Here is a 12,222-nt window from a genome sequence, read left to right on the forward strand (position 1 = left end):
GCACTCAGACCATGAGACCTAAACTCTCACCTGCCTTGGTCTTTAAGGGACTACTTAATTACTTTTACACCTTCTGTCTTAAAACTTCTCAAATATGTGAAAAAGCATATATACATATCCTGAGAACTCAGTATTTAGTGAATTCCTCTTAAACAAAACACTCAGAAAAAGTCTATTGAAGCACACCGTGAAGGGGAGAAAATGAAGGCAAGTATGTTCAACCAATGACCCCAATTCCTAACCAAATTGTTGCTGACTGGATTATGAAAACACTTGGGTGAGTCAAAAAAAACTGCTTTACCCTCCAATCCCCAGTCCAGTATGCTTATATTTTTGCTAGCAGAATCTCTTCTGTACTCATTTCTTGAGCCAAGTGGAACCAGGCATGTCAACCCTTGAAGGTAGGCAGAGTAGAAGATTAGAAATGGTCCCTTTCTCCTCTCACAAAATCAGACCTTGATGTTTTCAGCTTAGAAATGGCTCCTTGCCTATTTAAAGGTCATGTGTTTTGGGAGGTCTCTGTAGGCTTTAGCTCATAATACACTGCTTTGCAATTTTTTTAAAGAGAGAATGAAAATATGCTCATACTTCATAAATATAAAAGTTTTTTATTTGGCTTTTGCAGATTGGAAGAGTAAATACAGTCTGCACATAATTTTAATCTTGTGCCCTATATTTAATAATCTTTTATTACAATATGTAGCATTCATCAATTCTGGAATTGCATACAAACTGCCTATTTACCTTCAGTTTATTCAGCCATGAGCATGTAACTAACAGAACATATAGACAAAATGTCCATTAATATTAAAAAGTGTGTATATTGGAGGAAGAAGCCAGTAAGTCCTTCTATCATTCATTATCTGGACAGATTCACTTGCACCTTTGTATCCTTTTTGCTACACGTTTTCTTCTATCCTCTATTTTCTCCCACTGCACCACCATCTGCAAAATAAGCTGGTTTACTGCACCTCTTAGAAAGGCAGAAGGAAACTGAATACCAAGAGGTTTTAATACGTATACTTTTTCCTTCCCTTGCATCTCTTTCACTAAATAGGAGAGAGACAGAAAGGAGGAATACTTGCTTCAAAGATGGAATGAAACAAGAAGAGGTGCCCTTCCCTTCCCACTTCCAGTGATTAACTCCTGCAAGACCCTAGGAAATATAGGCTTACATAAATGTTGTCACATTTTTAAAAGATGGATTTTATTAAGCACAAAACAGCTCTCAGTACATTATCCATACAAATTGGACCCCACCCCCCAACTATAATGAATTTCAAAGTTTTGATGGGCAAGATGTATATTAGCACAATAAAAAGGACCATTTAAAAATAACACATATAGGGTCACCACTGTCATGGAACAGATAGTTTGCCTATAGCCTAAAAATACTACATTATTTGGAGAATAAAGAGAATTACTATTTTGGGTGGAACTTACTTAGCACCATTCAAAGCTTGCATCAGTTGCTTAGGCAAAGAAGCACCTGACAGATTCGGGTAAAGCTTTAGAACAAGGGTTCAGTGCAATGTTTTCAATTCCGTTTAATAATTTTTGAAGTCTATGGTTTCATAGCATGTTAAATAATTATGGCTTGGTAAAATACACTGTTAAGATGCAGAATAAGGTTTATGTCAATGGTTTACTTTAAGGATGAGATTTGTATGCAATTTTATGTATTGGGGCAGGCATAGAAGGCAGATGACATGCTGGGTTACAAATGCGTATCTTACAAATTGGCAGAAAGAAACCATTAGCTCTCTGTTGTACAGACGTCTGGTTGCCTCAGCTGCTGCTTCTTCAGACAAACTAGCTTTATCTTCTCTCTAATGTGTTCTGCTGTAGACGCCATATCACTTGGGCTCCCAAAGTACTGCTCAGTACTAAAACAAACAAGGGGAAAAGCAAGTTCACCATCTAAAAAAGTATTGTTGGGCACATCGATGTATTCTCTCACAGTTTATACAAAAAAAACTGCTGTTACTTTACTCTCTTTTCTAAAGTGTAATAATGTAACAACCGTATTCTTACAGTTTCACATAAAATATTAAAATCTGTTTGGCTTGTTTTAACAAACTGAATGTCTTTAGAATAAGCATACTGTAAAGACAGGTCACATACCCATCAGGATAAATCACTGGCACTGTTAATCTATCCAGAAGAGATTTTCCAACAGCTTCGATCTCATCGAACTGTTCCTTGTCAGTTATAGATTCTGGCTGATCTGGGCATTCTTGCAACACCTGTCAAAATTATGTGTAAAAAAATGAGTGAAATCAAACTTCTAGAATTCACCTTAAAACGGTGAATCACCTTAAATTCACCAATCACCTTAAAACCTGATTGTAATAATCTTGTTTTTGATGCAAGTTCCACCCAAGATCAGTAAGGCTTCCCCTCCACCAAAAATAAACCTGTTAAAAACCAGGGCATCAAATAGGTGCATAGTTTTAATATGTTATTCAAATCATAAAGCTGAACATACTATGAAAATGTAGTAAAGCTTCACTTCGTCTAAATGCATTAATCCCATAGGAAGAGGCCTAGAGGGTCAAGGGATCCAATGCCCCGCTCAAGGCAGGACTCAAGTTTCCCATCCAGATTCTAACCAGGGTTGACCGTTCTTAACTTCCAAACTTAGGCAAGATCCGACGCTTGAAGCTATTAACAAAGTAATGTAGAATCACCAACCTTTTCAGCATTTGAGTGGAATGCAACAGCCATCTCCAACCTAGTTACTCTCTCTTCTGAAGTTATTGTGAATTGTTTCCATACTCTGTTTAGCTTTGGAAGTGTATCTCCTGAGGACCTGGAAGTGCATCTCAGAGACTGACACAAAACGACAGTAGCCTGTAGTAACTGTCTCCCATAATCGTAAGTACTCTACAAAAGAAAAAATAGATGCAAAATCTGAATTTCAAATCTTGGAACAAATATAGCTACAATACAGTGACACATCTGCCAGAAATTAAATATCAAACATGCAAGTCACATATTGAACTCCAAACTATTAAAATACCAGCCTGTTTGGTTTCCCAAGTTTTTTCACCTCAAGGATAATCTTTGCTTTGAAAGCCAGCAGGGGAATGAAGGTGTGGGAAACTGAAAGATGACCCTCTCTGCCATCATTTGGACCAATTGGTTGGAGGGCCTAGCATTTGCTCAGCACCTTTCTGCACAAACCACCAGAGCTGCTTTTAGAACTGTATACAGGGTCTGGAATATGTAAAAACGTAAGAAAAGCCATACTTGATTGGGTCCACCTAGTTCAGCTTTCTAGTCACTCAGTGGCCAACCAGCTGCACGTGGGAAATCTCATCTGTCTTTTTTCTTCTTCTCCATTCCACAGGTCTTCCTAAAGCCTTCCATAAACTATATCTAGGTTCGTTTCTAAAACCGGACAGTCCAACTCTTCTATTTTGGCTCAGAGGCTTCTAGCATTTGCACAGGACATAATGTCCCTTCCCATATATCTCTGGCGTGCCTATCTTCTGCTATGACATCTTGACACGCTCATGTTTCACCATACAGTCTATTTCTTACTCTACATTTGGGCAACAGGAAACATGTACTCTTTTACATTTTACTCACTAGGAATTATTCAACTCAAACTGAATGCTTTCCAGATACTGCTGACCTTCCCGCAGGGCTCAGTTTAAAATCTGCTCTGCCCTGCCAGCAGTCTGGTTCCACTCTGGTTCAAATAGAAGTTGTCCCTCTTGTTCAGGCCCAACTTGACCCAAATTTCCCTCAGTGGCTTCCTTTTTATACCAGCATCTCATCTATACATTGCACTCCTCAGCTTTGCTTGTCCAGCTAATCCTGTCTATGGAATAAGAAGCATTTCAGAAAAAGCCATATTGCTGGTCCTGGATTTCCACATCTTAGGGCAGGGGTCCTCAAACTTTTCCACCAGGGAGCCAGTTGAAAGCTGCCGGTGCTGGGCGTGGGCCGGAAAGGTGGTGCTGGCGGTGTGGGTGGGCCAGTGCGGGGCTGGGGCTGGGGGCAGCGCATGTGGGCATGTGAGCTGAGGCAGGGCATAGGCGAGGCAAGGTGCGGCAATGCGGGGCGGGCGCATGAGGCAGTGGCTTGCTCGCTTGGAGATCATTTTCTCCAAGTAAGCAAACCTCCGCCTCCCCATGTGCAGCGCGAGGTGGGCAGCGGCAGGTGCGTGCATGGGTGCGTGTGGGGCAGGTCTAAATGGGCATGGCAGGCTGAATAAAGGGCTTGGTGGGCATGATTTTGATGGTTGGAATGGGCAGAAATGATGAGCTGTGCAGAAAACACTACTCAAGGAAGGCTTTTTCAAAATCACCCTCTTTTCAATGGAACTTTAGCCCTCTTATCAGGGTTAGGGGAGTGCACCAGGGTAGGGTTAGGGTTAGAAAAATGAGGTGTCCTGGCCCGATTTTGATGCTTGGAATGTGTTTAGAATGGGCAGAAATGATGAGCTGTGCAGGAAAAGCTACTCAAGGAAGGCTTTTCCAAAATCGTCCCTTTCAATGATATTTTACCCCTACATTAGTTAGGGGACTACACTAGGGTTGGGTTAGGGCAGTGTTGGTGAACCTAATGCACATGTGCCACAGTGGGCACGCAGAGCCCTCTCTGTCAGCACACAAGCCAAGTCACCCCAGCATCGCTCCAGCATCCGAGCATTGGATAACAGTGCACACAGGGCCATGCGCATGCTCACAAAGGAGTAGTGGCACCAGGCGATGTCATGAGCCACAACTCATTAGCTGCTTTCGCATGGCCGGTCAGTGTGCTGCCAAGGATATATTGCTTGGACTGGCTGTGAGTTGTCTTTCCTAAACGAAAACCTCAGTTTTCAGGTTTTATTGTACTGTTGGCACTTTGCAATAAATAAGTGGGTTTTGGGTTGCAGTTTGGGCACTCAGTTTCTAAAAGGTTCGCTATCACTGATCTAGATGGTGTGTGATATCCACAACGTTTGCACCAGGAAGAGAATGTTCCATACAGTCTACACATCCCTCACAAACCCAGCTGCCTATGTATCTAATGACTGAATCTCCCACTACCATAAGCTCCTAGCGGCACATCCTCAGCATCTAAGGATATTTGTTTTCTGAAGGATGTGTCCCTTCCTAAGGGATCATCTCCCTCTTCCTCAGAATGATGCTCTGGTTTCCTGGGACACCCATTGTCCATGACAACAGAAGGACTGTCATGCAGAATGGGTACATTAAGTCCACCAAGGTCTCTGCTGTTCTTACTTTCTCCAGGTCAGCACTTTGACTGAAGGGGAATGAAACTATTCCCTGAGAGCCAGGAGCCCGTTACATCAAGCACACACCTGTGACTTCTACCCCACCTGCAGGCAGGCCTATGTGCGGCATCATGTGCAACACACTGGATAGCCCCTGCCTCCCGCTGGCTTTCTACTTTCAGAACTAGTGTTTTGTTACTATCATGGGGTCTGTTTACTTGGAAAACTAAGCCGTTGACAAGGAAATGGGTAGAATATATTTACAGATATTTATGATTTATTTATAGTTATTCCTCCCCTGCATTTTTTCCTTCCCTTCTCCCAAATACCTCATTATCAAAATATAAACATTGATCAAATTTAGTTTTCACCTGACAAAGTTCAAAACAGTTTGGCAACATGCAACACCTCCTCTTCTGATGAGCAGCTTCTACTCACAGCAGAAACACACATCCCAAAGCTTCCTGCCTGCCCATCCTGTATTCTCTGGAAATTACAGAGGACTCAGAGAAGAAAATGGGAGCATTTCTACTCCACCTCCCCTCAAGTTCTTTCCTGCTCGTGGATAACACAAGAGAGAGGGTGGGGCAGGCGGGGAGGGGAGTGTCACGCTTCTGCTGGGTTTCTACAGCAGGAAAAGGAGGCATGTGCCTTCAGGGTGCAGAACGACAGGGAAAAGGAACCTCTTCTTTTGATGCTATGAAACTTGAGAAAAGCTAGGTGTTGGTAGCAATGACAAATAATACCTGTCTAGCAAGGCTAGGTCCAAAGTCTGGACCTTTGATCAATAACAAATTAGAGAAGTAACTTCTGAAAAATGGAGCACAGTTGCCCAGTGCAGATACGCTATTTTATGCTTGTCAAGGATGAAAAGAATTCAAGTATTTCAGAACATATCCCATACACAATGGTGCTATAAATATGACTGTGGTTATCCCAAGAATAACCAAAGGATATATTTCCCAAAAAATGATTTTGTCAGATTTATCCATTATTTCCACTATTCAGAACTTAACTTAGTACCTAGTTTAAGGGGCAGCTAAGGTTAATTTTAAATGCGGGGCAGTCTTCTAGTTTCCAGTGTGACCTGCTACAGAAGAACTCCATTACATACCTGTGCTACATCAACAAACTTCCGATGCTTTTCCAACAAAATTTTGGTTTCTTGAGTATCGTCTCCCAGTCGGATATGAGTCTTCAACAGAGCATCTAATAATTCGCTTAACCATTCTACAGCCTAAAGGGAAGCACAGAAACAGGCAGTAAATCTGAAAATATTTAAGGCAGCATAATCCATTCATCACAGATGAACTGAGATGAACTGTTTTGACTCCCATACAGGGTCTGCAATATATTATAATCAATTTTCAAAGCTCATTTCATTTACTTTAATTGAAATGTAAGCACCGCAGGCTGCAATAGGTATGTGGCTCAATCTCACCTGTGCAGCATCCTCTTCACATTTAAATAGCTGAACCATCTGAAGCATTTTTAACCGTCGCACATCTACCATGTCCTCGCATCTGGGAAAGCCAGAATAATATGCAATTGGATCAGAAAGTTAATTGTGTTATACTTCCAGTTCGCAATCCAGCTATCATGCCCACAGTTGCTACAATGACACTGCACATGTTCAGTTATTGCTTTCTACCTGCTGAAGTAGAAAGCATTAAATGATTTAAAAATTACCAAAATCTCAATTGAAAGCTATTACTGTAACATTGCTTAGTCAACTGTATGAATGGGTACCATTGCCGTTTCATCTTCCTGATGGGAAGCCTAAGTGAGGCAGATTAGCCTACAGCCTGGAAAGTTCCCATTCTTGTTCTTAGATCACAGCCCATACTGGATGGGCCTGAGTTGGAGAAGACTCTCCTAAATTACCACAAATCCCATCAGAGTTCAGGTGAGGGGGAGGCCCAATGTCCTCCACAAGCAATGCCTCGCAAACCCTGGCAAAAGAAAGCCAAATTAATCTGAGCCTTTCCATTCTCTGGTCAGAAAAGACGTGTGGCACCTGCCTCCCTAACTGGCAACTTTTACAACCATTCCTTTCCTGATTGCATCAGGAACCTTTTTGGTTGGCCCCTTTTGAGGATTAGTCAAAGAAGCAAGAGAGCATCTCACCGTGCAAAGGATTGGTTTTGCTTATAGAAAAGCATACAGAGGAGACTAAGATTAACTTCCCCTTCAACTTAATATCGGGGAGATGGGAGATCGATTTACTTGTTAAGCTCTGCAACACAACATCCCATATCAAAATCTTAAGAATTTTCAAGATTAGTTTTGTCTCATTCTTGATTCCTCAATGCCTAAACTTTTCAGTATGAGATATATAAAACATATGCAGAAATAAGAAGAACTACTTTTTGGATCCCATGTTCTGTTGCACAGTACTACAAAGAACATCATGCCTTACTATTGTTTGTCCAAATATAGCAGAACATTGCCAAGTTATCAGGATGAATCAAGTGAGTAACAGCAATTTTAACACAACACAGAATTTCACCTAAACACAAAGCTGAAGTAAAATACCTCGCCTATGGTTTTAAAGTGAAGTTTGGAGCAGAGATAAATTCTCAGTTATTACCTTTGTTTTCTAAGCTGCATGTCTTCCATAACTCCCTGGATGTGGTCAACATTTTCCTTGTTTTCAGTAGTTACATCTTTTCCATAGGCCCAAGATGCCTGGTTAGATATTTGATCAAGAAGACTTTGACCTTTTTCACGCAAACCTTGCAGACCTAAATCTAAGATACAATAAATCACACTCTTCATTTCATATAGCTAGTACATATTTCCCCAAAAGAGTAAATGTGAAGAAATGACTTATTATTTTCCTTAATGAATTACATCTGTCCAATTCTCACTTCAACTATGGGCAAGGTAGTTGCAGCAATTTGATTTTCAATAAATTATCTGTCAGCATACTGGACTCTAAAATGAGCAACTGTTTTAAAGGCATCCTACAGGATTGAACAGACAACTCTGTGTTAAGGTATATCAAGGTAATTAGTATTTGAGCTAAATGGGCAGGCAAAAAATTCTAAAATACATCTTATTTAGCAGACAAATTAGCATTTATTACAAGGAGAGACTGCTGTTTAGCAGCAAGGTTCATGCCTTGCATGCTGATTAAATTCCTAGAATCATCCATTAATGGAAGATAGCTGGGCTGGGAAGATCTTTGCCCAGCACCTTGAAAAACTGCTGACAGTCGGAAGACTGGGCAAGACCAATCAATTCTCTGACACGGTATGAGGAAGCTTCATATGTTCCCGTTAAGGATGTGCTCACCCCTTACAAATTGTTAAAACACACAGTGACCGTACCCAGAAATTAGATCCCTCCACCCGCAACTGTATGTTGGATAATGTACATTCCATATGATTCCTCTAATGTGGGCTTCTCTGCCCCATCCCACCCCCCATTTCCCTGGAGTTCCATAGAAAATCTGAACATCTGTAAGAGACAGCTTAGGTGTAGATTTCCACAGGGCCCAGCACCTTAACTGTGTATGGCCCCAGCTCCTGTAGAGCTCCACGCTCAAACATATCCACCTAATCACATGAAAGGGGACAATACATGAAAGAGGCTTCAGAGCTTTCCCTCCTGCAAGGAGGCTTGGCAAGGTCTCAAATATGCAGTGTTTCCCCGCAGTAATATAAATATATTAATGCACTTTTAGATTTTATGTCACCTCAACAATCCTTGACTCACCAACACTCTTTAACTTCTCTTCAAGTAATTTTAAAGTTTGCTGAATTGATGCTCCATCAGCTGGTGCTACATCAACACACAACATCCCTAGTAATCCATCTAATTGCTGGGATAACTGAAAAAAGACAACCCCAAATATTGTAGTATTACATTTTTGGTACTTTACCCAAAGGTTGTACTGTAAAAATGGCACACTGATCTGTGAGAAAATGGACAACAAAGGGTAATAAAGGCTAGAAAATAAAGCAGTTCCAGGGCAGATTTAACAAAGGAAACTCCTCACCCAACAACATTCACTGACTGTTATTACTGTTAGTTTTACCTTGTGACAATCTCTACTTAGTCCCCTGTGACTGGCATGCCAACAATACTGGACACATGCCTTTTGTGGAGACATAACTCACATGCAATTATCCCCACTAGTGCCACTGCTAGTGCAACAGGAAGTTGGCAGTTCCTAAAACTACTGGAAATGAGCTGAAACACTCTGCTCAGTTCCAGAGCAGGGCAGGCTGGCCGTGTTTGTGGAAGGGCATGTCCTGTTTTGAAATCAAGTGTCCTGGCTCATTTCCAGGGCTGCTTTAGGAAAATCTAGCCTCTTGCAATGCCAGTAAGTGGTCTCACAATTTATTTGAAGGTATGTACTTTCTAATTTGTAAGCAGCCAATTTTTATGCAAAAAAAAAGCTGTTCCATGGTACTCCAAAATGGGGAATATAGCTACAACAATCAAGGGCCTTCAGGTGAATAGGAACATGACCATCATCTAGGAACTTTCAGGGACATGGTAATTATGTTCTATAATATGTGATCCCCAAAGTCTTCTTTCAGAAAATAAACGCAAGACTTCTAAGACTACATGTTTCTAAGACTACATGTGGGCTGGTATTTGTGGGGTTTTGTTTATTTCCGACTGAACAGGGCTGAACTGTGGACTGCCCACAACAGCATATTGAAAGAAACAGTGTACAATGAAGAAATGCATGCATATTTTGCTTACATCTTGGGCAACACTGTGGAATTCGAGTGCTGCTTGTAATAGATTCTGCCTAAACTCCAGCTGACTGGCTTGCCGATAACAGACATCACTCAACTGCTGCTGTAATGCTTTTAGTTCTACAAGGTCTTCCTCATCCCCAGCATTCAGCAAAGCTGCAATCTGTTGATTAAGTTCCACATACACTGCAAACCACTCCTGAAAAATCAGCATAGCAAACCATATACCACCATTATTCATAATTTTGGCATGAACTGTACCCTTTTTTATTAAGATTTTAAACTAAAAACTAAAAAACATCAATCATCAAATATATCGGATGTACTGGGTCAGCCCCCTATAACACATCTTTTTAACATTCTGTAATCATATTCAAATCGATTTATAAAAATTTAAAAACATCTTTAAATCTAAGCCAAGTCCTGTTTCTCCAGCCAAACATAAAAGAGGTCCCAAGTTTGATAGAAGTCAGTATCTTTTCTCCTTCAGTAATAGAGTCAATCTGTCCATTTCTGCACAGTCCAGAATCTTTTTTAAAATCAGTTCCTCCGTGGGTAGTTCCTCACTCCTCCAGTATTGAGCAAGCGCAATCCTCGCTGCTGTGAAACTGTACCCCTTTATTATTTTATTTATTTATTTAAAGCTTTTGTATGCTGTCCTATTATACAAAAATCTCAGGACAGCTTACAATATTTAAAAATTAAATATTGGGAACATATTTAACTAGGGAAGATAAAATAAGTGCATTAAGTAGAAAAAACTTCAGTGCATTCAGTAACTTAATGCTAACTTAAAACTTAAAAGTAACGTTAAAACTTCAGTGCATTAAATAGAAAAAAACCAATTTAGGGTGCAATCCTGTGCAAATTTAGACAGAAAAAAGACCTACAACTTCCTGCATGTCTGAGTCCACGCAGGAGTGCACCTTAAAAGGAGAACACTTCGCTAAGGAGACATTCTTGCATCCTCCCCTTGTCCATCTTCAGTCTCTGTTTTCACACTGATATCAGCACCCACTACAAGTAGTATTGTGACCTGCCCGTTATGTTGCATCAACACATAGATGAGCTCTGCAAAGACAGCGGCACTCCTGGGCTGAAGCCCCAATCTCTGGGGTATTTTTCATAGTTCAACAGCTTGACTTTTCAAGGCTGGCACTGTCAGAGATGTTTTAACACTGTAACCCTTCCTTTTGTTACTATAAGCTGACAGGATTCTTACAGGATTTTAAGACAACGTGTCAACTTGGTTTGTCTTCGAATGTGGGACCAATATTTAGCATTCTCCTTCTCACCAGCTTCTATGACTTTTTCCACAAAGTTATCTAAGCAGTTTTTTTCTTTTCCTATATATCTGCCAAGTTCTATTATTATTTCAGCCATCTACTAAGTTTACATTTTTACCTGGATTCTTCATGTTTTCCCAGCTACAATATCCTGTTTTACTAAAGTTTATCTATTTAACACAGCAAAATGTATTCAAGGTCTTTATCATCATCTTTACTTGTTCATTCTATTCTTTGCTTCCTTCCCCCCAGCACATCTTTGTTCCATTACTTCAAACACACATATTAAACCATTTCATCCTTTCTATTGCCTTTCTCATAGGCATGCACATTACTTTCTGACTAGTTTATTATTTATATAGCACTTCTATATTGCATTATTTATTGTGTTAAGCTCAAGGACGACGTGGCAATGCAACTGAGACCAAGAAAAGCTTCAGATAGTGTAAGACAAGATGATGGACAAGTGCCCCCATCTGTGCTATATTATCTCCAAAATTTGATAAGGAACATGCATGCCAGGGTTGTGACAACATACACAGCTTCTGAACTTTAAACCTGCAAGAGGTCAGTAAATGTGCATAATGCAAAAGCACGAACCCTTCCTGAGGCATCAGCCTGAAGTTCCTCTTCTTAATAAGTAGTATGCACAGTGGGATTTCTAGGTCCATTCTGTCCATGAGGGCTCCCAACATTTCTAGGTCACCATTTTTGAGCTGAATTTTAATATATGGAACTGTGCGTCTAGCTCCATTAAAGATTACCCTCAATGCCCTTAAAGGCCTGAGACCAGGATATTTTAAGAACCTCTTTCTTCTTATGATCAGACTCAAAGACACTTCTCAGTGTTCCACCTTTTGTTATTTCTGTAGGGTGGCACCTAGACTGCAACCACCCTGAAGTGGTTTGCCAAGTGCTCTGGGCTTCATTTAAACCAAAACAGGCTTTTAATTTGCATTCTCTGTTATTTTAATTATCATCTATTGCT

General features: G+C 40.6%; 1 protein-coding gene across 5 annotated transcripts in view; it reads right to left on the reverse strand.

Annotated features, from left to right (window-relative positions):
- Window positions 1-588: 588 nt before the first annotated feature.
- Window positions 589-12,222, reverse strand: part of SESTD1 (SEC14 and spectrin domain containing 1) — an 85,057-nt gene continuing 73,423 nt past the window's right edge. For all 5 annotated transcript variants that reach the window (XM_044427033.1, XM_044427035.1, XM_044427032.1 and 2 more), the window contains 8 exons: window positions 9,953-10,147; window positions 8,954-9,068; window positions 7,824-7,983; window positions 6,675-6,756; window positions 6,348-6,470; window positions 2,695-2,886; window positions 2,125-2,246; window positions 589-1,886 (listed from right to left, as the gene is read on the reverse strand). In XM_044427033.1, the coding sequence (XP_044282968.1) occupies window positions 1,757-1,886; window positions 2,125-2,246; window positions 2,695-2,886; window positions 6,348-6,470; window positions 6,675-6,756; window positions 7,824-7,983; window positions 8,954-9,068; window positions 9,953-10,147 (1,119 nt within the window). In that variant the 3' untranslated portion in view covers window positions 589-1,756. The remainder of the gene's footprint in view (window positions 1,887-2,124; window positions 2,247-2,694; window positions 2,887-6,347; window positions 6,471-6,674; window positions 6,757-7,823; window positions 7,984-8,953; window positions 9,069-9,952; window positions 10,148-12,222) is intronic.

The sequence above is a fragment of the Varanus komodoensis genome, unplaced genomic scaffold (assembly GCF_004798865.1).
Source record: "Varanus komodoensis strain SLA01 unplaced genomic scaffold, ASM479886v1 scaffold18_1, whole genome shotgun sequence".
In the NCBI taxonomy this organism is placed as follows: Eukaryota; Metazoa; Chordata; class Lepidosauria; order Squamata; family Varanidae; genus Varanus; species Varanus komodoensis.